General features: G+C 48.9%; 2 protein-coding genes across 6 annotated transcripts in view; both read left to right on the top strand.

Annotated features, from left to right (window-relative positions):
* LOC144178197 (alpha-tocopherol transfer protein-like) overlaps window positions 1-23,879 on the top strand; it is a 365,130-nt gene that overhangs the window by 80,674 nt on the left and 260,577 nt on the right. The gene's annotated exons all lie outside the window — the stretch shown is intronic.
* LOC144178195 (uncharacterized) overlaps window positions 1-23,879 on the top strand; it is a 132,858-nt gene that overhangs the window by 72,725 nt on the left and 36,254 nt on the right. Inside the window, exon 1 of one of the 4 annotated variants that reach the window (XM_077705836.1) lies at window positions 5,869-6,204. The exons of the other annotated variants lie outside the window; for them this stretch is intronic. Coding sequence (XP_077561962.1) covers window positions 6,062-6,204 — 143 coding nt within the window. The 5' untranslated portion in view covers window positions 5,869-6,061. Of the gene's footprint in view, window positions 1-5,868; window positions 6,205-23,879 lie in introns of those variants that run through there. 4 annotated transcript variants of the gene reach the window in all.

Here is a 23,879-nt window from a genome sequence, read left to right as displayed (position 1 = left end):
AACTGTATAATAGGCCTGTAGTAAAGCCTATAGCTTACAGCCGATTGCTGATAAGTCTACAGCTTATCACAACTGTGCTGCATAGTAAAAGCCCTCACACAGCAAAGCTCCCGGCGAGATCCTGGAGCTAGCGTGTCGGGGTTGTCAGGCACTGAGGGGAAACTGGCAAAATCCGGGAGTGCATGGTAAAGTTTACAAGCGTGGACACTGCATCGGCGTTTTCTCGTGCGAGAGTGTCATCACTTAGGAACAGCACGGCGGCGACGCCCCCCCTCCCCCATAAGTATGTGGGCGTGCGCGAATACCGCATGAGAAGGGATTCTCATCAGAACGCCCTCCCTCCTGTCCAGCCCCCTTGAAAATTACCTCTGAATCATGCAAAATAAAAAGAAAATGCATTTTCCAGACGCCCCATTTCATAGGGGGGATTTTCCGTACAAGCGGGGTCAACTTCTAAAGTTACAGAAATAAGATTTAGCTTAGCGAAAGACACGGACCGTGAAAAGGACGGGACGGGCGCTGAAGGTGCAGCTGTATGATTGTACAGCTCTTGTTCCTTGCCTCCCCCGCCTCCAAGGATGGAAAATGAAGGAAATATTAAGCAACTTGTCAACCTTTGTCGTCCCGCACAAGAGACCCACGCCAGGCGTGGGTGTCCCTTGTACCGATTTAACCGGTGAGTACCCGGCGTCTCCAGTGCACACGAATTCACATGGTGTCTTCCCATGGTGGACGCTCGAGTCTCGACTCGGTAAACGCCTGTGGCGGCAGGAAAGCGTCGTAACGACTGGAGCATAATTTTACCACTAAAGTGTGAAATATTCGCGTACCGCGAAAGCTCGCGATTCTTTAAAATCGCTAAGCTCGCGGAAACTTGGAGCGGGAGATAATAAAGGGTGTTACAGTATGGGGGTGAAATGTGAAGGGTGAAGGCGCGGAACAGGCTCTATACATTTAACAAGGTTTATTTTGGCAGTTAAACGTATTCATATCCACGTCAATGTGAAGTAGTAAAAAACCATTGCGATATTCTGGCTTGCGTGCCCGCCAAATAATCGATGAGGGGAATCTAGCTGGAGAGGAGAAACAACCTCGAAACTCAGGAGTTAAATTGTCAGGGAAAGCGTTCTTTTTAGGAATCTGCTGTTGGTTAATGAGGGACCGTAGCTGATACCTTTGCCGGAGTGCGGCCGATCTCGGCCTACGGCACACATCGCTACTCGAGCGAAATGCTCTCTCAAGTGCGAGCCCAGGTGTGTGATGATTCACTGCTCCCGCAGAATTAAGCAGATTTTCTTTAAAGGCGATAGTCTGTCTTGGGCTTCTTAAATCAGGGAATTCCGGTATGTCCGCGCGTCCCTCAATTCAGCCGCCTGCCCAAAATTTAAAAGAATTATTGAACGAGAAGTTTATACAGCCAGAACGTTTCCCACTCACTGAATCTAGAAACACGCGCCATACTTGTCAACTTTTCTTTTTCAAGGATTTCAAGGATTTTATTAAACATTTTTCGGTACATACACATCGCACGTAATTATTAGTACAGAAGGACGTCCCACAGTAAAACTGTCGGGGGAACCTCCTTAGTTGAACTTTGTTGAATAAAAAAAAACATAGAAATATTTGAGGGAAAACATCAGTGCACAACTGGTATTCACAGCGTTATAAATGTGCGGTTCATATTTGCGACAGTAAATAAAAAATCCGCGACGAAAACAACAGTCTGACCAAAAAAATTCAAGAGGAGCTCGCGCGAGCCTGGACCTCGAGGCAGTGTTTCAGGTTAAACAATAACAAAATGTTTCAGTAGATGGCGCCAGCAGTGGGGCGCGGGAAGATTGAATTGACTTTGGCCAACCTCCTCCGTGTGCATTGTGTGAGGATCGAAAGGACGGAGAAGGGAGTGAGCGATGGGCGGGGAGAGAAGGGAGTCATTCACGTAGCAGAGTAGTCGGCAGAGGACGATCGCCTTTCGAAGACGTTTGCAACGAAGTGAGCAGACACGCTGCCAATTTTTTCTCACCTTTAACTTTTCTGTGTGCAGGGGTGCGTAAGCAGCCCTTCACATCGCTGCTTGGCTGCTGCTGCACACGTCACTTGAATGACGAAGTTGAATTGGCTTGTTCGTGAAGTGAAGTTTCACTTTGGTCGGGTGGCTGACTCGAGTCACAAGCAGACAGACAATCATACATACAATCAGACCAAAATTTCTGCGTTTAAGTAGCCCAAGAAAGACTATCGTCTTTAAAAACGGTCTAACGAAATCACAAGGGTGTATCTAACCAAGCGCATTCACGAAATTAAATAAAAATTCCCATTCGCTAAATACAAGAATGAAAAAAGTATAGCAACAAACACACTAAATCCGAAAATGATAGCGAACACTCTTTGCAAAAAGAAAAAAATCCCGGGCCATCTCCCCTAACGTGAAATCTGGGGAGGAGCGAAGCATGTGGTGTATAAGAGTATTCTTGGCACCCTGGTTTTTTTGCCCACGGAGATGAAACCGTTAGGGGTAGAGGTATGCAGCTTTGCTGTAAACGTCTCGTGTCTCTGAAGCACGAAGTGTTCTGCGCAAGGTGTTGGAAAATGAGTGTCCCAGTGCGTTCTTTCAGTGCGCGTTAAGTTCTAGCGCGGGGCGTTGGAAAACGAGTGTCGTGGTGTTTTAGTACCGTGGCTACATGAAAGAACGACGATGACAGGAGACGCCGGCAGCCCGAACCCCTAAACCAAATGAACACAAAGTACAAAAAAAGAGAGAAAGAGAAGAAAATTAGCTCACGAAATCAGTCTGAATTCAGCACCCACACCAGACTAACTCAGAATGAAAGCAAAGAAACAGAAAGAGACGCAGTCTGCAGATTGACGTGTTCTTTCAATGCCACCAAGTAAACGTAAGGTTGGTTGAACGAAGAAGCGTAGAAGGTTACTTACGCACTAGTAGACACGCCTCCGTATTTCTGCGACTTTTTGGTTCAGAGGCTAACAATTGAAAGGCTCAAAATGACAAAGCAAAATAAATACGTCACGTCTTTGGAACAGCGCTAAAAAGAGGGCAAAAGAAGCGGACGATACGAGTGATCGCCTCGTCCGCTCCCTTTGTCCGCACCTCTTGTTTCGGTTGTTTTAAAGACGTCACCCATCCCATTCACCCAGGTTACTACGCTTCTTCACTTCACGAACAAGTTAATTCAACTTCGTCATTCAAGTGCTGCGTGCAACAGCAGCCAAGCAGCGATGTGAATGGGTGCTTACGCAACCATGCACACAGAAAAAGTAGAGGTGAGGAAAAAATGGCAGCGTGTCTGCTCACTTCGTTGCAAACGTCTTCGAAAGGCGATCGTCCTCTGCCGACTACTCTGCCACGTGAATGACTCCCTTCTCTCCCCGCCCATCGCTCACTCCCTTCCCCGTCCTTTCGATCCTCACACAACGAACCCGGCGGAGGTTGGCCAAAGTCTATTCAATCTTCCCGCGTTCCACTGCTCGCGTCATCTGCTGGCACATTTTGTTATTGTTTAACCTGGAACACTCTTCTTGAATTTTTTTTGGTCAGTCTGTTGTTTTTGTCGCGGATTTTTTATTTGCTGTCGCAAATATGGACCACACATTTATTTTAGATTAAGAGAACACTGTGAATACCAGTTGCGCATTGATGTTCTGTCTCAAATATTTCTAATTTTTTTGTCTTTACTCAACAAAGTTGGCAAGTATGACATGTGTTTCCCGATTCAGTGGTTCGGAAACGTTCTGGCTGTATAAACTTCTCGTTCAATAATTCTTTTAAATTTTGGGCAGGTGGCCGAATCGAGGGACACACGGACATGCCGGAATTCCCGGATTTAAGAAGCCCAAGAGATACTATCGTTTTTAAAGGAAATCTGCTCCTTTCTGCGGGAGCAGTGACATGGGCGTCCGGAAGGGGGGGGCAAGGGGGACCCCCCCCCCCCCCCCCCCCTGGAGATTCGGATATTTTTATGCACTGCAAAAAAGCTGCACAGCTTGGTTGGCCCATAATTTAAAAAAAACTTTGGCCTGAAAAACAGAAGAGAGGAGAGAACGACACCGACGTTCTCTACTTTGTCCCGTCCTGTAGCGCAAAGTTTTTTTAATTATGTACGTGAACCAACTAGCCCAACAAGCCACGCCACTCAAATCATTAATTAGCACACTACGGTCCTGTGTATCCGTATGGAACGCCCTTCAGGACTGCGGTCAACATTGCACATTAGACACTGACTAACCATGCCGGTCATGTTACGGCAGTGAAACAGACTGCCTGTGCTGGCTATTGAAGATAGCGAAGAATTCCGAAAGATTTGACTTCTTTTTTTTTTCTTAACTCTAGATTTATGCAGTCTCACCGCAAGAACTTCGGTTTTCGGACAAATTTGCAGCTATATCTAGCAAAATCTCTTCACCGGTACACTTAGTAGGGATAGTGTAACATCCTCCTGTGCCGTCCCATGTACACCCTTTCTTTCGAAATTGCGAAATGTCGGCACCAGCCAAGCCCCGAAACAAAACCTATAAATCAGCACCGCAAAACGTTTGTACGCCTGTACTGCATTGAAAGTCAGGGAGGCCAGTAGTATCTTTATTGTGTGAGCCATTTCAACAGACTTCATCACACATATCATCTCGCAATTTTCCCGAAAGAACCCGAGGCTTCTGCAGCTGCTATTCAAGGAAGATTGACGGAGTGCAGTTGTATGTATGTGAACGTATACTGTACTGTGTGCTGGTGATCAGTTGGCGTGAGCCGAGAACCCTCATGCAGCGAGACTGACCACTCTTCTTTACAAAACGGCAGTACTTTTTTGCATTTTCTGTATTAACTATTTCTTTGTTCAATAATAAAATCCAATGTATATTCTCCAAATCCGGTTCTAATTCGCTGTTTGTAATTTTTGTAACCACAAATAGCACCGTTTTCGTGCTACTATCCAACCGTACCCCCCCCCCCCCCCCCTCCTTCCCGCTAATGGATGCCCCCCCCCCCCCCCCCTTTGCAAAAAGTTCTGCGGACGCCCTTAAGCAGTGAATCTGCACACACCTGGGCTCGCACCTGAGCGAGCACATTCGCTCGAGTAGCAATGCGTGCCGTTGGCCGAGATCGGCCGAGATCGGCTGCATTCCGGCAAAGGTCTCAGCTACGGTCCCTCATTCACCAACAGCAGATTCCTGAAAAGAACGCTTTCCCTGACAATTTCACTCCTGAATTTCGAGGTTGTTTCTCCTGTCCAGCTAGTTTACTCTCATCGACGCTTAGCGGGAACACAAACCGGAATATCGCAACGATATTTACTGCACATAGACGCGGACATGAATACGTTGAACTGTAAAAAAAAAAAAGTTAAATGTATACAGCTTGTTTCGCCGTCTTTAGCGCCTATTTGGCTCTTTCAATCATGAGCCACCAGCACAGCCAAGAACACGTTCTTCCGGAATGTTTCATGGCCCCTGCTTGTACTTCTCGGCGTACTACCGACACAACGCGTCGAGCTACCGCGAGAGTTTTGTTGCGTGCAGTTCGGCGAGGAGAAAAATCTCAGCAAGTCCCATACGGATCACTTGAAGAGAAAAAAAAAAAGTAAGGAGATTGAGAAGGGGGTATACTTTTTTGTCTTGGTCAGACGCGTCCGAGCCAAATCCTGTTTCAAAACGCTCCCACAACAGGCTTCAAGGTGCCCGGCACGCGTAATTACCAAAGCGCGAGTGCTGCAAGCATGAACGGAGCTCCGCTGAGGCGTCATACATAGTACACGCAGCGTGGCCGCGCGAGGATAGTTCAAGGCCTCCCCGAGGCAACTGCTGCTGAGACGGTTTGGCGTCCGCGTGGAGTACGCGTGTCCGACACCTTCGGGAAAATCCCGGCTTGAGCGTTGTTCACAGTGCCGACGCGGCAGACAAGGGCGGAGCATATGAAGCACGTTCTCCGCCGTCCCTCTCCCGTTGTTTACCGCGTGTGGCAGTGATCGCACGTGCGTGACCACGTGCTTCGCCCAGACCGCATGGTGGTTCCCAGTCGTTAGGGCTTCGCGATCGTCGTAGACATGCCATGCGCGACGCCGAGGTACCCGCGAAGGACTTGGGATGCCTACTGTGCCGCGGTGACCTCTCTCAGGCCAATGGCACTGCGGGTATCAACGAGGGACCGTTACCTTGCGGATCGACCGTTCGTGGAAACCGCCAGACGATCCGGTGAGACGCTTCTTGATGGCCGTTGAATTTTGCTGGCGGGCAGCGACGTGAGGCGAAAACACAGGTATGGGAGTAAGTTGGCACGACCGTTTCCTGAGATTCGTTTTTGGAAGTGGATATATTTCTAAGACGCATAGGTAGTCACACCTCTTATTCAACAAGTGTGATAAAACCGCTCTGTTTGTGTGATTTTCGATTGCTATTTTGCATTAATTTTTGATTACTAATCCTCCGTTACATTTACCGAGAAAGATAGAACGAAACGATGAACATGAAGATGACGACGATGATGCGCACGCTTGTGTAGAGTTACTTATATATTATTACACCGGCCCAGTCATGTCCTTCGCAGAAAGCTAGGAGAGCTCTAGTTGCACGGGACGCGTGTTTTAGAACTCGATCAGAGGAGTAACACGTCGCTCAGTTATAATCTCACTGAGAGGGGCTGGTCCGAGGACGCTGAGAGGGATGTTCTGGTCGCTGAAAACCGCGCACGCGGTCTGAGTTCTCGCATACGTGACCGAGTGAGCTGAGTGGGAATCGGCTGGTTGCAACACCAGTGCAGGCGGTCGACGTTCAGCCGCTCGCGGAGTAGAACCACTTCGTCGTGCTTGGTGAGTCCATGCGGCATCATACGTGTATAGTGGGGTCATATGTTGAACGGGCCCCCCCCCTGATGTGGCGCAACAGCCCATGTAGATCGCTAAATTCTGAGCTTGAGGTAAACATTGACGCTAGAAATGAGGCATCTTTCGTTGTGAATAAGATACTGGTACGCGTATACTGCGCCATAGGCGCCTTGATGTTCCCATATACACCAGTAGGAGTGGAGCCACTATATGATGGTGCTTGTGTGAAGTATATCGAAATTGAGTTGAACTAATAAAAAATATGAGCCGAGCTTTCGGTTAAGATGTTAAACACTGAAGTGCCGCCCGTTAATCTATGAAGATTGCCCTTCAACACACAGCACGTCGTGCAGTCGGGACCGAACAACCACCGGCGTTCCTACACAGCGGCGAAAAATGCTGGCAAAGGAACCAAGCTGGTATTTTAGATTGCGGAGATGTATTGACTATGGCGAAGTCTTGTACAATGTCACACACAAGAACTTGTGATTCGGGACGTATAGTACCGCGTAGCCCGCAACGGCAAGATCGTAATTGGAAAGATCACGCTTCGTGAAGGCGAATGCAGCGCTTATGCTTGCCCAGATTTCTAAACCTCGGGTTATCGGGAACGCCGCAACAGAATCGACTTCTCACTGCTGTCTCATGCGCAATACACGACTTTTACGTTTAAAGCTCCATATGCGGGACTCGTCCACGTACAAGGAGATAGCCAAACTTCGGTAACCATTTCTTTAGGCTCATGGGATAGCGATGCTAAAAAGCGTCGGGATTAACACACCACCCTGAGGAACACCGCCGGTCACTTTACCTAGCGGTGTTACCGCTCTCCGTTGACATGTAGATGCACATATCAGAAGTACATGTAGATGCATACATGCGACCATTGATGCCTAGCTAGATACCTCATTGACAAGCATATGGCTTCGTGATATACGCAGTCGTATGCAGATTTTAATTGATGAACACAGCAACGGTGATGCTGCGCAGCGTGTTAGCTTGCTCGCTGTCGACGCTACTGCGGTCATGCGGAAGCTAGACAGCTGGGAAGTGGTGTACATTTCGAACAGTGAGGACCCCGTTCAGGCGGTGGAGGGTTTCCTTAATGCGAAAGCATGAGGTGCCCCATGAAACGCGAAAAGTGACCGGTGTCGGAAGCCCGGTAGACGCTGTTGGAGTCTACAAACGTTCTACTGCATTTTGCTGTCAGATGCAGAACGTATACAGGGTGGGAGGGGCACGGCATCTGGCGACTTTCTTCCCTAGCAGGTCTTCCTCGTTAAAACAGCTTCCCTAATTAGGTTATCATCACAACTCACGATTTGAGTTTCAGGTACGTATACACGCAGCGTCTTGGCCGCGCTTGTTACACACACGCTCTTCAAAATTTGCGCTTTTAACTGTTCGGAAAATGTTATACTTCTGAAGAGTTGTATTAAAGTGTACTACTTCTGTACTTCTTGCTGTTACTATACCTGGCTCAAAATTGTGCTGTAAGTGCCGGTGTCCCCTTTGTTCTCGTATTAATTTCCCGTACCCACAATCGCGTTTTCTTGGCGCCCGTGAACTTTACGTTAATGAGCAAAACGAGACTGCAAGCAAAGAAGTATACCGTGGAGGATACATGTATTCATATGCCCGGAGCCCGCTCAAACATGCGAGTATGGCACGTCAACCTCGCTGCGCGCGCCCTGGAACATCGCGGGCTGTTAAATAACAGAAAACAACGGGCAGCAATGGCGGACATGTTATTCTAATGCAAAGAAGTGATTTGTCGAATCGCATGTGTATAGCGACAGGACAGGAACAGCGACACGTCAATAGTGTCGCAGTGGGCCCACACGCAGAGGGCACGTTTCAAAGGGCCCCAACAAAGGGGGAGCTTAATTATCCACAAGAGAAATACTTTCGTTCTATAAGGAGAAAGCCTGATGTGTCCCATTGCGGGAAAGGGCGGAGGCGGCGTCCGTGACCGAAAGATGGTCATAAAAATACCACATAAAGCAGGAAATACAATCCGCTTCGGAAATACAACACGCAAAGAAAAGGAGTGCATGCGCAGAGCTACGCGCAGGAGCGCAGAGTGCGGCCTGCCCCACTTGCTGAGTGAAAGAACGCTGATTGTCTGCACCTCTCCTCAATGAGGTATAGAAAGAGCGATCTTCAATGAAGTCACGCTAGATGAATAGGGTGGGGATAGTGATGATGGGATGATGTTGAAGAAGTTGATGCGCACGCATGCGTTCAGTCATTTCAGTGTTTGGTCAAGACATGTGTTTCGCAGGTATGCGTGATCAGAGCTTTTGTGACCCGTGAAGCACGTTTGGGAAATGCCCACTGACTTAACATGTGCCCCAGTTCTCATGAAAAGCGGCAGTCCTAAAGACACTGTGAGGTACACTCTTTGCGCACTGAATAGAGTACATTCGCAGAGCAGGTGCTGCAGGTTTTCCCGCACATCGCAGTGTGGCCAGAGTGGCGATGCGGGGCGTTTTGATTTGAAGAGGAAGTTTCGCGGGTATGCGACATTCAGCCTCACGCGATGTATAGTGTCCTGGCCACCATAAAACGGGGACCCTGGCCTTCTTCTCTCCGGACATGGGCCTGTCCGGATCCCAAGCCTCCGGATCGAGCCACCGAGCTCTGGCGAGCACTCCTCCTGTTTCTTCAAGACCCAGTGGCGCCACCGGTTGGTGATCGGCTCCTCGACAGCCACAAGATTCAAGCGGCCCAGCTGCCTCCAATGCGTCCGTTAAAAAAACGGAGGCAGCCCAACCCTTTCCCTCTTCTATAACACCGTACTCCTTTCCACTGCAGTGCCCTCGGCACATTATAAAGTGGAATAAACGTGGTTTCATCCATTCATTCAGCATTGCATGCGGCTAAATGTCGCGTACACATCCGGTTAAACAAGTTTGATCCGGTTGCGTTAGCTTAGCAAATAGAGCGGGTTTTAGCGCCACATTGCTAGACGTACCACTTTCGAAACCTTCGCTCTAGAACACGAATGCGCGTGACACGGCAGTCGCAGCTTCAGATAGCTAGCTGCCTGTGCAGGTAACACATTTAGTAGCGTTACTCGCAAACGACTCACCCGCGGGACTATAGTGTTTTGCCATTCCCACACGTAAGCAGTCTTAAATGTATCTGCTGATGTTTTTAAACTTTCATTTTGCAAACATGTTGCGGTGGTTAACAAAAGTATAGATGCTTCTTTTTACTGCCGCAGATGTTTTTAACTTCTTCTGGGGACGAACGAAGCTCTATAACAAGGCAGAGCGCGCCATAGCGATGCGGGGGGGCGTGAGGTGAACACGCGCACGTGGCCTTCGCACGCACGCTGGAGAGAGGTAATAAATGATTGGAGCACTACGCCGACGTTCAGATCGATTCAAAGGGCACCATATTACACGCCCGCCGTCGTGAACCAATAACGCAGGGTCACTTGCTGTGGCAAAGGCGCACAAGGCCTCGAGCTCGGCGATGTCTTTGAAAAAGCGCCGCTCAGTCTGCAATGAAGCGGGTGTCGCCCAGGCATGGGCTCTCGGGTGCTCGCTTACTTTTTTGGGGGTCGCTTATAAAGTGCGAATGCACTTTATAAGCGACCCCAAACCATCCACCGCCGGCGGCGGCGGCGGCGGCGTCGGCGTCCGCAGTGCTCCTCTATATTTAAAAAAGAAACAGCATCCGGCGCCAGGTTTCGATCCGAGGACTTTGCGGCCGCAGCGCGACGCTCTACCGACCAAGCCACGGACGCGACAGTGATATCAGCGTTAGTGACGCGCCTTATATCTTTAACGCATTCAAACTACGTCATCAGCGGCGTGCGTTGGCGACTCAGCGGCGTTATAGCGGCTTGATAACTGCGTGGTGTACACGTGATACTACAAACCCGATGGAAGAGATGGAAGAGAAGGCGGCGAGGCGGTGGGCTGCGGGGGCCGAGCGCAAGCGCCGCAAGCGGGCCGACAACCGTGCATTCGCACTTTCACATTCTCCCCCTCGGGGAAATGCGGGGGAATTTTTTCCTTTTCTCGCAGTCCAAGACACGGAATAATGCCGCGAACCATGCACTGGGTTTATTTTTGTTTTGCTTTTACCAGCCCGGCTACGCCGGTCTGTGTTATCTCTGTGCCAAGGGAAGTGCGTGTTCCATTCTTTCTTTCTGTGCCGCATGTGTTATCTGTTCTGATAGGGAGAGCATTCCGATCTAACGTGAACAGCCCAGAATAATCTTCTTGGATCTACAATGTTCTAGATGCGAATCGGCGGTTCGAGAACCACGCCCGCCGAAAGATAAAACGCCTGCAGAGCAGACGCCGGGATATTCGACTCGTCGTAGCTCGCATGCGTACGTCACTTTGTTGACTGCTGCTTCGCCGCCTCTGTATTCTTTGAGTTGTTAAGGGAGCACAAGTTCGCTCCAATAAACGTGTTTTCCTCGAAGACAACTGCGTCGTATGTTGCTTCGTGACAATATACACGCTTTTATAATCTTTTACTACCCATCTAGGCCGTTGAGAAGCGGCCCGGCGTGTAACAGCGCGAGGAGCAGCAGCGCGTACCACCTCGTTTCTCCCGAAGGAAACAACTTACGTCCAGGGGAATACGGACGATTCTGCGAGTTGCAGAACATGGCACCCAGCAGGCAGTTACGGCAGTCTGTAAATACTATGCGGTATTCATCACCAGGGGGTGGCGGCCTAAGCGATGGCGAGCCCTGCAGCTGACAGAAATCTATTGAGATCCGAGGCGAGCACCTTTCACCGCCTGCAAACCTACTCTACTACATGACATGCATCCCACCTTCTACTCCGCTACCTGTGATTCCTGTTCCCCGCTGGTAGCCTGTACCATGCGCTTTTGGAGTGTGAACATTTCCCATGCTGGACCTCCAACTATCACCCGACCTGCAAGACGTGGGCGTGCCAGATGGCCAGCCCCGACCTGTCAGTGCAGCATAGCCAGGAGGAAAGGGCCCCGGCAGCCAGCGCGGACCAGGGCCCTCCCCGGACTAGAGGAAGCGCCCCGCCGGGTGGGCGCTCAATCATCAGCGCCTGAGGCTCGTCATTATAAGAATTTATTCACTCGCACATACACTCGTAACAGGACCCGCACTCTGCATTCGTCCCGTGATCAGGACGAATGCAGAGGGAGCATACCGTTATTAACCTGTTAAATATAATTTTGCGAATTGGGACAGCCTCAAGGACAGTGTTCAGATGGTTAGGGTGACAGGCTAAAGATTTCTGGGCAATGATGGCCACTCCACCTGAAGACGTACCACCACCATCCCTGTCCTTTATAAATACCATGTAGCTGTTCAACAAATTTGTGTGTCTAGAGATTAAATGTGTTTCCTGAAGACACATGGCACTTGGTTGATTCGAATGCAATATCTCATAGACAGCATCAAGATTTTTAATGAGGCCTCTACAGTTCCATTGAATAATATTTTCTCTTGCCATTATGGAGATTTAGGAGTGACTGGAGTCGTGCGTATGTGTGTTCACGTGTCTTTCGGGGCTTCTACTCTTGGAGGGGGATTTTTGGGCCTTTCTGTTGGCTTGGACGTCGGAGGCCGCTCCTTGCAATGTGTTGCAGGCAAGAACGGCCCGACGTCCATCTCGTCGTCAGATGTCCTGGGGGTGCCCGACGAACTGGGCCCCCTGGACTTGGCCCCCCTTCAGGAGCTCTTCTTCTGAGCCGCCACCGCCGCGGGTGTCGGGAGCGCCAGAAGTGGCACAGGCGTAGGTGCGGTGGCGGTGGGAGCCGATGCGGGGCCCCCGTTGTCCAACCCGTCGGCACCCTCCAACGCACTGGAGGACGGGGAGGCAGGGGCGGGAGCGGTACCGGTCCCGACGGAAGCGGTTGGCACCACAACCGCTGCTGCCACAGCAAGCGGTGTGGTGACGGGTTGGGCTGCCTGAGGCAACCCAGCGGGGGCGGGGGATGGGCCAAGTCAGACTCGCTGGGGAAACCAGACGCCGCTCCGCCCCCCGGAGAACTGCGTCGGCGTACCTTCCCAGGGGGAAAGAGACGAACCTCTTCAGCGCCTCTGGGAAGGCGATGCTCCCTGTGACCTTGAAGTTGAGGATTTGTTTCTCTTGCTGGAACTTCTCGCGTTTCCTGGAGTAGGCCGCATGTGGGCCCCTGCAGTTTGTTCATGTAAGGTTGTCAGAATTGCAATTGCCGGTTGGATGATCCTGTGCGGCGCATTTCGCACAGGTTTTTCGGCAGCGGCAAGAGGTTGTACTGTGCCCGAACCGCTGGCACTTGAAGCAGCGGCGCGGGTTCGGTATGTACGGGCGAATGGAACATCGGTTGAAGCCTGCATTTATATATTGTGGAAGTGTCGAGCGGTCAAAGGTAAGGATAATGTGTTTGGTGGGGATTATCTTATCGTCCCTGCGCATAGTGATGCGGTGCACGGCTGTGACGCCCGGATCCTTTAAACCTTGGAGAAGGTCGGAATCTGTTTCCGTAAGGAGATCTGTCTCAGAAATCACACCCTGGAAGCTGTTGAGGCTCTGGTGGGGTGTGACCCTGATGTCCAGATCATGGATGCGGGTTTGTGAAAGAAGAGTGCGGGCTTGTTGTTCGGCATTGAGTTCTACAAGGATTTCTCCCGTCCTAAGCTTTTTAGCTCGATACTTTCCACCTACCGTGCTTTGCAGAAATTTAGAAACCAGGAATACAGACAGGGCAGGGAAGCGGCACGCCTTGCCGCGTCAGCTGACTCAATAACAAGAAAACGAGAATAGTTATTCACGATTGTTGAAAAAAAAGTTGTTGAAAGAGGTGGGAATGAAACTTCGGTGCGGCCCCTTTTCGGGGCCGATCGTTTTTTTTTTTTTTGGGGGGGGGGTTGAAAATACCATACAGCATAGTATAAAAGCGCTTATGGTCAAAAGATCCAAAGAGTCAAAAGGTCCAAAGAGTCAAAAGATCCAATAATCACGTGACAGCCGAGTCAAAAGATCCAACGGGTCAAAGGGTCCAATGTGGGTCAAAAGGTCCAAAGAGTCAGAAGATCCAATGAGTCAAAAGGTCCAAAGCGAGTCAAAAGATCCAACGAGTCAGGAAATCCAAGGGGTCAAAAAGTCCAATAATTCCGAAACCACGTCAGAAGGTCCGACGAATTATGAGAACCTTCGGAGCCATGGCTAGGGTGCGCAATTTATAGACTGCGTCATTTTATTGTATTTATAGTGTTATTTTCGCTCCCATACTTGAACTTTCACTTCTAAATGTAGAAGATATGCACTTGGCGCGCCGAATGAAGCCGTGGCTAATTTGAACGTTATGAACAACACCATTCATCAAGCTTGTTTTTATTTCTGATTATTTTCTCAGGTTGTTCTCGTTTCTCGCTCCTCTGTCATTTGATACTATTACATTAGAATATTTTGGTAGTTATTGCTTATGTAGAATGTGAGCTTCAGCGATGTCGAGGAGCCACGACCACATGTCGCTCATGTTCGGCTACGCTGCGCTGACTCGTATGATTGCTGCTGAAAATATTCCGGACAAATGTTCTTGCATCTCGTTTATCAAAGTCAATATCCATCAAATAAATGACCCTTATATGGCTCCTGATTACACCCACAAAAAATCAAGAGTTCGAATAGCCGTGCTACATTGCTACCCTTTGGGAAGCTGGTTACTAGGTTTCCAGGCGACCTGAGTTGAAGTACGTCATGATAACCTGAAGCCGCTAGTTGCAGTCCGCGTGTTTCTTTTTTTACAGTCTCGATAGTGTAGTGCCAACCCCTGCTTGTGTGGCTTCGCTTCCATTTTCCATTTTGTGCAGCTAGAGAGCTACAGGCGGTGGGGAGCTGATGCTGACACTGGTCTCGGATAAGAACAAAGCCACGGCCAAAGTATGGCCAGTATGCTTTGAGGAAGAACGCCGAAAATCACAAATGACCTCTTCTTTCTGCAAATTAAATCTATGTATGTTCCAGAAAGCATTAACAATGCCTTTGGGCATTTCAAACCACAAACAACTAAACACACCGATTTCCTGGAAATGGGGGTGACGCCGGGACAGAAACGTCCGGTGAGGTAGAGAAGGTGCCCTTGGTAACGCATCCGTAATAAGGCATTATGCGCGTTGTGTTACCAGCAAACAGAAGAGCACATGGATGCAAAATGCCAAAAAATTACAAATTGTTTGTGATTGAGTTAGAAAGCGACTGGTTCCTATCCCCTAGCGAAGTCGATCAATTACGCAGCTTTATCACAGGTACTCGAAAGTGGAAAAAAATTGTTAGCGTCACTGATTTTTAAACAAAGATATGGTGATAATAAGTCGCTAGAAAGAAAGCGATATACGCAACAATAATATTATCTCAAAGCTACAGTTACTACGGCAACAAGTCCGCAGATAAATAGTGCTTCATTTGGGAAGGCCGCATGACCTTTTCACTACGTTAAAATAACGCAGAATTACGAGCAAGAACACGAGTAATAAATAAGTACGATTTTGTGCCTACAACTGCTACGACGCACACATCTTGCTGCCTACAACGCGCGCTTGAATATGTTTTTGTACCGAAAGCTCCGTGTACCGAAAGGCCCCGAAACCGAAACGCCCTATACTGAAAAGACCGGAGCCGGTAAATGGCATTGTCAATGTTCGCTTAACCACTGCAATAATTTCCCATGCCCGTGACGCAAACGTATTTTTGTATGAGAGCAACATGCATATACTTGAAAGAAAAACTAGCATATATGGCCCGGAAATTGGTGCTTAGAACGAATGAACACGCTCCTTGTAGGGAAAACGAAGAGGCAACGGAGTTATAATCTTGGCCCTTAGCAAACAAAAGTACGCCAAGGTGAGGCTCATAAAGAGACTAGATCACTTGATTGGCCTTAGCCCCGTCAAAAGATAGAAGTCAGAATGTCTAATATTGGACCTCTTGACTCGTTGGACCTTTTGACTCGCCTTAGCCGCGTCAAAAGGTCCAATACGAGTCAAAAGATCCAACGAGTCAAAAGATCCAACGGGTCGAAAGGTCCACAGTGAGTCAAAAGATCCAACGAGTCAAAAGATCCAACGCGTCAAAAGATCCAATATTGGACCTTTTGACTCTTTGGATCTTTTGACTCTTTGGATCTCTTGACTCGGAATCGTATAAAAGCAGGGGAAAAAAATCCGCGTATTGATGGAATTGCACAAAGGGGCTTGGGGTGCGCCTGACCCCGGCGACCATTGCCGGCAATGCACTCCCTCACCAGAGCAGGATTGGCCACCCTGGTGTAGTAACGGCCACAACCTCCCATGAATACGCCAATTAACCCACGGCCCTCAGTCCCCACCGGCTGCGAAGCAACTGACCACGGCGGCGGTCAGACTTGTGACGCAGCAGAGGGTGCTAACCAGGGTGCTAACGGAACCAGGGGGTAGATGAGCATTATGTAAGAATACTAGAGGATATCTACAATGGGTCAACAGCTACCATCATCCTCCATAAGGAGAGCAGTAAAATACATATAAGGAAGGGTGTCAGACAAGGAGACACAATCTCTCCAATGTTATTCACAGCATGTTTACAAGAAGTATTCAGAACGTTGGATTGGGAACAGGTGGGAGTAAGGGTGAATGGAGAATACCTCAGCAACCTCAGATTTGCTGATGACATTGCCTTACTAAGTAACTCGGGGGACGAATTGCAAAGCATGCTTTCCGCACTGGACGAACAGAGTAGAACCGTGGGCCTGAAAATTAATATGCAGAAAACTAAAGTAATGATCAATAACCTCGAGACAGCACAGCGGTTTGAGATAGGTGGCGAGGCAGGGGAAGTGGTAAGCGAATATATCTACTTAGGCCAAGTTGTGACCCCAGATCCCAACCATGAGGCCGAGATAATTAGAAGGATAAGAATGGGGTGGGGTGCATATGGCAGACATTCTCAGATAATGAATAGCAGCCTACCATTGTCGCTGAACAAGAAAGTGTATCACAGCTGCATCTTACCGGTACTCACCTACGGGGCAGAAACTTCGAGGCTCACTAAGAGGGTTCAACTTAAATTGAGAACGACTCTGCGGGCAATGGAGCGTAAAATGATAGGTGTAACATTAAGGCACAAGAAGAGAGCGGAGTGGGTCAGGGAACAAACACGTGTTAAGGACCTATTAGTAGAGATTAAGAAGAAGAAATGGACGTGGGCAGGGCATGTAATGCGAAGGCAAGATAACCGCTGGTCATTAAGGGTAACAGAGGGGATCCCTAGAGAAGGCAAGCGTTGCAGGGGGCGGCAGAAAGTTAGATGGGCAGATGAGGTTAAGAAGTTTGCGGGGATAAATTGGTCACAGTTGGCACAGGACCGAGGTAATTGGAGAATAATGGGAGAGGCCTTTGCCCTGCAGTGGGCCGAGATAGGATGATGATGATGATGATGATGATGATGATGATGATGATGATGATGATGATGATGATGATGATGATGATGATGATGAAAAACAGAGAACGGGGGTGCTTCCTTCGTCAGCTTTACCCTGATAGCTGAAAAGGTCCCGGAGCTCTGTCTGAGCCCATCCGCCGGAGCTTGACCTGGGCTCCGACGGCCACCGTTTGTGGTTTCTGCCCTTCACCTGAAAACTCCTAGCCACGGAAGATTACAGCGTGAGTATGGGTGCTCGGGGTCCGCGGTGTCGCCAATACCGTCACCAAGATTACTTAAGGTGCCCCGTGCGGGGCCGCAGTACACCGAACTTGTAGCACGCGCGAACAGGGTAGCGGCGTTCTGAAGATCTTCGTTCTCAAACAGCCTGCTCTAGTTCCAGAAAGCAACGCTTAGAGTAAATGTAGAAAGCAAATTTCTGTGTCCTGTACATCTCCAACGATTTTTCCGATTTCATTTTTCCTCTCCACTTATTCGTTTCTGTCCGCTTTGCATTACTTTTGGTTATCTAAGCTTCTCCGCTGTTCTTGACATAATAACGCGAAAGCGTTCCTTAGCTATAGGTTCAAGGTGTGCCAAAGTTGGCGTCCACATAAGGCGTCCACAAAAGCCGTGCCCGGAATTATACTGACTGCGACCCGTTCCAAAGCCCGTGCATCAGGAATAAAGAATGAAACTATTACTGCGTTGGGGGCCTTGTAGCCTAGTTGAGTACGAGGGAAACAGGAAAGAGTGGGATGGCCTTCACATTCGTCCAGCCACTACGTCCTTGCGCACAAACTCCCACGAAAAAATGATCGTGCTCTCTGCATCCAAATAAGGTGTTGGGGCCGTACATTCCTCCAATGATGAAACGCCGGCCGGGACTCCTGTGCTTGTTTCCCGGCGGTGTAGGGCAGGAACAATCGATCGTACACTAGTATTCATTCCGGACCATTGTATAGGCAGCAACATCGCACGTGCAGCACGTCACACAGGCTGCGTGGTGGTCCTCCTCGTCTGGCCGTGTGCGGTCCTCGCGTGCTGTAGGGTCAACGCCGCGCGTTCTTTGGACGCACCGTGTGCCCGCCACATGGCCAGTGCATCCTCCGTTAGGGTAGCACCTAGTCCTCGCCTCGCAGATGAACACTTTTGCACCGCGCGGAAGCCCTTTGGGAAATGGGGGGATATTGCGGCCCCATCGCCGCCAGCTCCTGTTTTGCTTGCAATTCAGTTGCCTGCGTTACTCGTCTGTATCAATAAGCAGCGAAGCTTGAGGACTACGTCAAGAGGGGACGAGCGCGAGCAAGCCAGCTCACTCGCCGCGTCGTGGGCGGCGACGTTACCGATTCCGTCCGCATGCCTCGGGGCCGTGCTCGGGACACAGTGCATCCGCATCCCCACGCTGTAGAGCTCGTTGGGGGTTGCGCAGATGACTTTCCCGTTATGTGCTATAGGGACAGGGCGGCCGTTGCATGGCACCAAAACCGCGCCGAGCGATGACGTCATCGCGCGCGCCGGCCCCGTTAGACCTTCGAGGACACTCTGCCCACCGTTCGTGGCGTGGTCCCTCCCGTGCTGTTCTCCTCGCCAGTTCACGTGCGTTCGCGCCCCAAGAGGGGGCAGAAAAGCTTGCTTTACAGACGCCGAGTTCGCGACGCTGGTTGCCGCCGGTTCTAGCACGCGCTAACGCGGTCCGCTTTGGGAGAGGTGTGAAAGCCTGCGGACAAAACGATACGTGGGATGGAGTCGTGCAGAACTTTCGGCGGCAAGTTCGGAAATCCATGTGAAGGGATATTACCGGGTCTCCGACGAAGGGAGAGATGAGGCGACAGAAGACGAGCGTCCCTCCCGAAGAATACAGGGAGAAAAACAACTGATTTTTTTTTTGTAAGAAACCTAGAAGGGGAAGGGGTAGGAGTGCCCTGTCCTTCTTTTCAGTCGTCGGCTAGGAGTCCTTGACCTGTGGCGGCTTCTTCAGTTTCTAAATTAGAAGTTGCTGTAGTAGCTCTTCGGAGCTGAGCAGCGCCGTCTCCCATTGCTCCTCACTAAATATGTTTATTCTTTGTGTGTCTTCTTGCTTTCCTGTGCATGCCCATATATGTGTTTTAGGTATGCCCTTTGGCCGCATGTTTTTGCGAAGAGGAAGTGCGGCGTGAAACCTGCCGCGCCGATACTTGAGAACGGATGCGACGACTTCGGTCCAATCCCGAATACCATGCCGGTGAAGAGGCGACGAAACGGCAGCGAGTTGCAGGAGATCTGGAATTACGAGCTCGCGTACATTGTACATACTTTAATGACCGAGTGTTCATGGCTCCTTAGGGGCTAACGACGATACCACGCAGAAAACTTGAGCGAGTCTCGAAGAGCTACATTAACCAAGCTGCACTAACCAAAAGTTAGTGCAGCTTGGTGGCTTCGGCGGCTATGGATGGCTGCACGACCTGTGGTGCCTTCTGGAGATCCAGGTTTGAGCAAACCAGCGCTGCTTTCCACTGGTCGATGGAAGTGATGAGAGGGAAAGGGTCAGATTTGAAGACCCACTGATGATGGTGTACTATGGTATGTTCGCCGCAGAGCTGGCGGAGTGTTGCGGGATGTAATCAGAGGTGAATGTGATGGAGTATGGCTAAACAGGGGTGATATTTGGTTTGAAGCTGACGCCATAGGCGTTCCTCTTACACTGATAGAGATGGATGGATGGGGGGAGAGTATTTGCAGCGGGAGAGGCGGTAATGTTCCGTGATGTCTCTGTACACGAGTAGACTATCACGGGCTTATCTGGCTCCATGGGAGGCAGTGCTGACATCACAGGCTTGGGAGACGAGAGCTCGGTCTGTGGTGTGTGCCACCATTACCACGCAGAAAACTTGGCCGAGTCTAAACTGCATTCACATATGTGAGGTTCAGGACCTTTACGCTTTCCGAATTCATCGCACTTCTACCACATCCCCCTCACCCCATCGAACTCTATGCTTCATCATAGCCGAAATTCGCTTTCACTTGATTTTAAGTTGTTCTTAGTTCTTAAGTAGCTTTTTCCTTCGTTCAGTCACACACCCAAATGTTTGTATTCCTCGACTTTGGGTATTTCGCAGTGGTGGATTGACACTGCACCTGCGCTACTGTGGCTAAAAACCGTTGCTCCCGACTTCCCAGCGCTAAATTTAACCCGACGCCTGTGGGTGCCTGGCCTCGGGTATTCTTGAGCCGTTGCACTTTCTCTGGTTATCAGACAAGACGTGAGCGCGTGGCATTCCCGGAATCAGATGTATACCGCTTGCACTGACGCATGTGCGCCCATTTAACGCTGGCTGACGTTATTCCAGTTTCTCTTGCAACCCTGCCATGTAAACAGTATTAATCTCAAATACATCTCTGTTTCAATGCTCGGTCGTTTTTGACCTTCTCTGAGCATGTCAGCCTGTCTCATGTGAGGTGCACCCAATTATCGAGATAAATTGCCGTAGGTATAAGGAACTGCACTACCTCATCATCTAAGCCTTCTAGTTTCATAATATTCGAAAGCAATTCTCTGTACTCGTTCTGTTTATGCTGCAAATAATGCTGCCCATAATGATCTGCCCTCAGTCGTCGAAATTACAATGCATTGCGTTGGCCCAAACAAATTGTCATCCATGCGGCTACGTTGTCTAAATTCATTCTGCAGTACCCGAAGGATTTCCTGTTCTGCCACAATGCTTGAATAGCTTATCTTTTTGCCTGCATTACGAATCTATACATCTCTGATGTTACTGTAAGTGGTCTGTATGAATGGGCACTGGCTTTGTTACTTTACTTTTCTTTGGAGCCAATCATCCGGTCTCGTTTGGTTTTTAGTTGCGTCATCTGCCTTAATAAATGAGGCCTTGCTTTCTGTCCAAGCAGTTTTATAAGCTAAATTGGTATTCCGTTGTCTATCTAATCCAGTGCCTTAATCAATGATCTAGTGTCCTAACTTTGTGTCCCTAATGTTCTTGTGTCCCAAATATAGTGCCCTAATCATTGATCTAGTGTCCTAATCGAATGTCCCTAACGTTATTGTGTCCCAAGTCTGCTGCCGTAATCAATGATGCCTAACTTTTTAACCCAAGCAGTTTCATAAGCTGTACTGGTGTTCCATCCCGACACTGTTGTCGGGGGCGCAGCCTTTTCCTCCGCTCTCTTGCAGACAAGATTTCTCAAATGTATTCTCTTTCGTCAGTCTTCTGTGGCGCTATAGCCATGGTGGGTGGGCATATCGCTTCTTCTATTTCTCTGAGCTCGTCACTAGTCACTTGGTGAATATGCACTAATGCTTGCTTATCTTATGAACGTGTCCCTTCGTCATCCACTAAGAACTTTCGATGAATGCCGTTCCTTGAGCCGAAATATTTTGCGTGGTTTCAGAACTTCCTGGATGCGTTCTTGTCCTTTTAACATGTATTTTTTGTTTGATTTTGGTTTGTTTGATTGTCGCACCATTTTTCGCGCTTCTAATTTTTCCTCCCGAAAGCTGTCACATTTCTGTCGTTCTTTCGACTCGATCCCATACCTGCTCTCCTTGCCTCTTCATATTCTCTCGAGTTTTTTTTTTTTTCGCTCATAATTTGCCTCTTTTATGTCCTTATTCCATCAAATTCTCGGTTTCCTCTCACATATTTTTTTCACGAAGCCGGTTACTTCTTCATAATCTAAGTTTTTCCTGGGGGCCTATTTGTTTCGTCTTACACCATGCTACCAATGACCTTCTACTGCTCATTGTTCAGATCAGTTCACGCCAGAGCACCTATTTCTAATTTCGCCCGAGCTGCAACGGAGAAGTGCTCCGAAGCTGTTGCATCTTAATTCCTTGCAACCTTTAATGTACTGTTTGTGAGACTAGTGTGTGCTGGACTGTCTATACCTCCTTTCCCACGTCATCTGTACGTCACATTTGCTTTCTGCTCCTACATTGCGAGCCGGTTTTCCGCACATAGATCTAGAGCACAAGACAGCCATTCTGATCAGTGTACTCATCCAAATCTTCTGCGTGCGCGTTCGCATCTCCTACCAAGATATTTTCACCAGAGTATTTGAACTCGCTAATATCTGTTAAACACTTCCTTATTTTCCTTCCTCCATCCGCTTACGGTTCGCAGGCAGGCATCTGCTGACCATGTGCTTTTCCTGTTGTGTTTTTAAAACCACAGGGGTTCTTTGCAGCCAGCTTTTATGCACTGGCTGTCAAGTGTGTTCCCTCTCATACAATTGGAATGCCATTCCCTTCAGCAGATTCCATACCCGGCGGAACTGCTTTTCTTTTTACTGCGCGCGCCAGCACAGCTAGGTTTATTTCGCCTTTCAAAGCGGTTCTACTTAAAAGAAAGCCAAGCTAACGTAGCCCGTTAGTGGTTTCGCATCGTACCAAAAGCGTATCACCGTCAAGGAAACAGCGTTTTTACGCGATCAGATGTAAGAACTGTTAAAGCGACAGCATTCTGGGACCGATGGCGTCCTGTGACAAAAACTAATGCATTTCCTCCCAGACCGGTTGGTCCAGCGGAAAGCTCTGATAAAATCTCTGGACATGCGGCACGTTCCTGAAAGCGGGCTTCCATGATTGTGTCAAACCGGTTACTTGCAAATCGTTAAAAAGGGACGCTTCTAGATAAGACAATACACACATCGATCTTGAAGGAGGAGTACAACAGTATACCCTTATCTCATAAACCACGCATCGGTATGCATTTAGATCGTTCGTAGATGCGTTTACGTATTGCGCGAGAAATGGTCGCATGGGTTCGTTCTTCGTTCCCGATTTGCGTCTTTGAAAATTTGACGATCGGTTGGACAGCATTCTGAGTCGGAGGTGCGCGAACAGCCGTGTCTGGCCCGCGAAGGCGCAGAAGGGCCGCTCGGCCGTTCGCTGCATTGCGGGTTCGGATTCCAGTGCTGCCATTTTGGGGATTTTGAAGCCAGATTTAAAGACTTTTCGCCTTTTTACAGACCATTTTTTCAAATTTAGCGGACAGGGACTTCTTTAGCTGAATTGCCTAAGAGTTTAGTAAAATGTTAGCGACTTCCGTATTTAACCATACCCTCAGTATTCTGAACGCTTTTAGCGCTATCGTGAACACCTCGCTTTTCATAGAGGTATAGAAAACTCAAAAAGTGCTATAAACAACTTATTGAGGAGTTGCTGCACAACTCAAGCGATAAGCGAGTCAACTCGCAGTTTTAGTCTTCGCAAACCGTGAGTGGTGCTATATTCAGGGTGTTTTAACGAGAGATGAGACAGGTGTGTGCGGTAGACATCTTTAATTTTGACTAAAACTTTATATAGAGCCCCTTGTGCGCTGGGGAAAACATATCTGAAGTTAGTTTCCCGAAGAAAAAAAATTGCCTACCCAAAAAAAGTTCCCAAAACCGGCTCGGATGGCAGGTACTTCGCACAAGTCGCGCGAAATTTGAAACGTTAACCGCTGTAAACCACAAAGTATTGCAGCTACTGTCGCAGGGTTTTTGTCTGCGGAGGTCTTGCACACTGCCAAACGAATTCGCATGCTTATTTTATATTTTCAAGTAAAATTCCTTTTAATCAAAAATTACAAAGTTGACACTTTTTCACAAATTGCCTAAATTTCGGGCCCTGTTTCTCTGCATCCAGACAAGCTAGGAAGTTGAC

This window comes from Haemaphysalis longicornis, unplaced genomic scaffold (assembly GCF_048455015.1).
Source record: "Haemaphysalis longicornis isolate Haplotype H1 unplaced genomic scaffold, Haemaphysalis longicornis Haplotype H1 scaffold_4, whole genome shotgun sequence".
NCBI classification, from domain to species: Eukaryota; Metazoa; Arthropoda; class Arachnida; order Ixodida; family Ixodidae; genus Haemaphysalis; species Haemaphysalis longicornis.
This window is presented reverse-complemented; position numbering and strand designations above follow the sequence as displayed.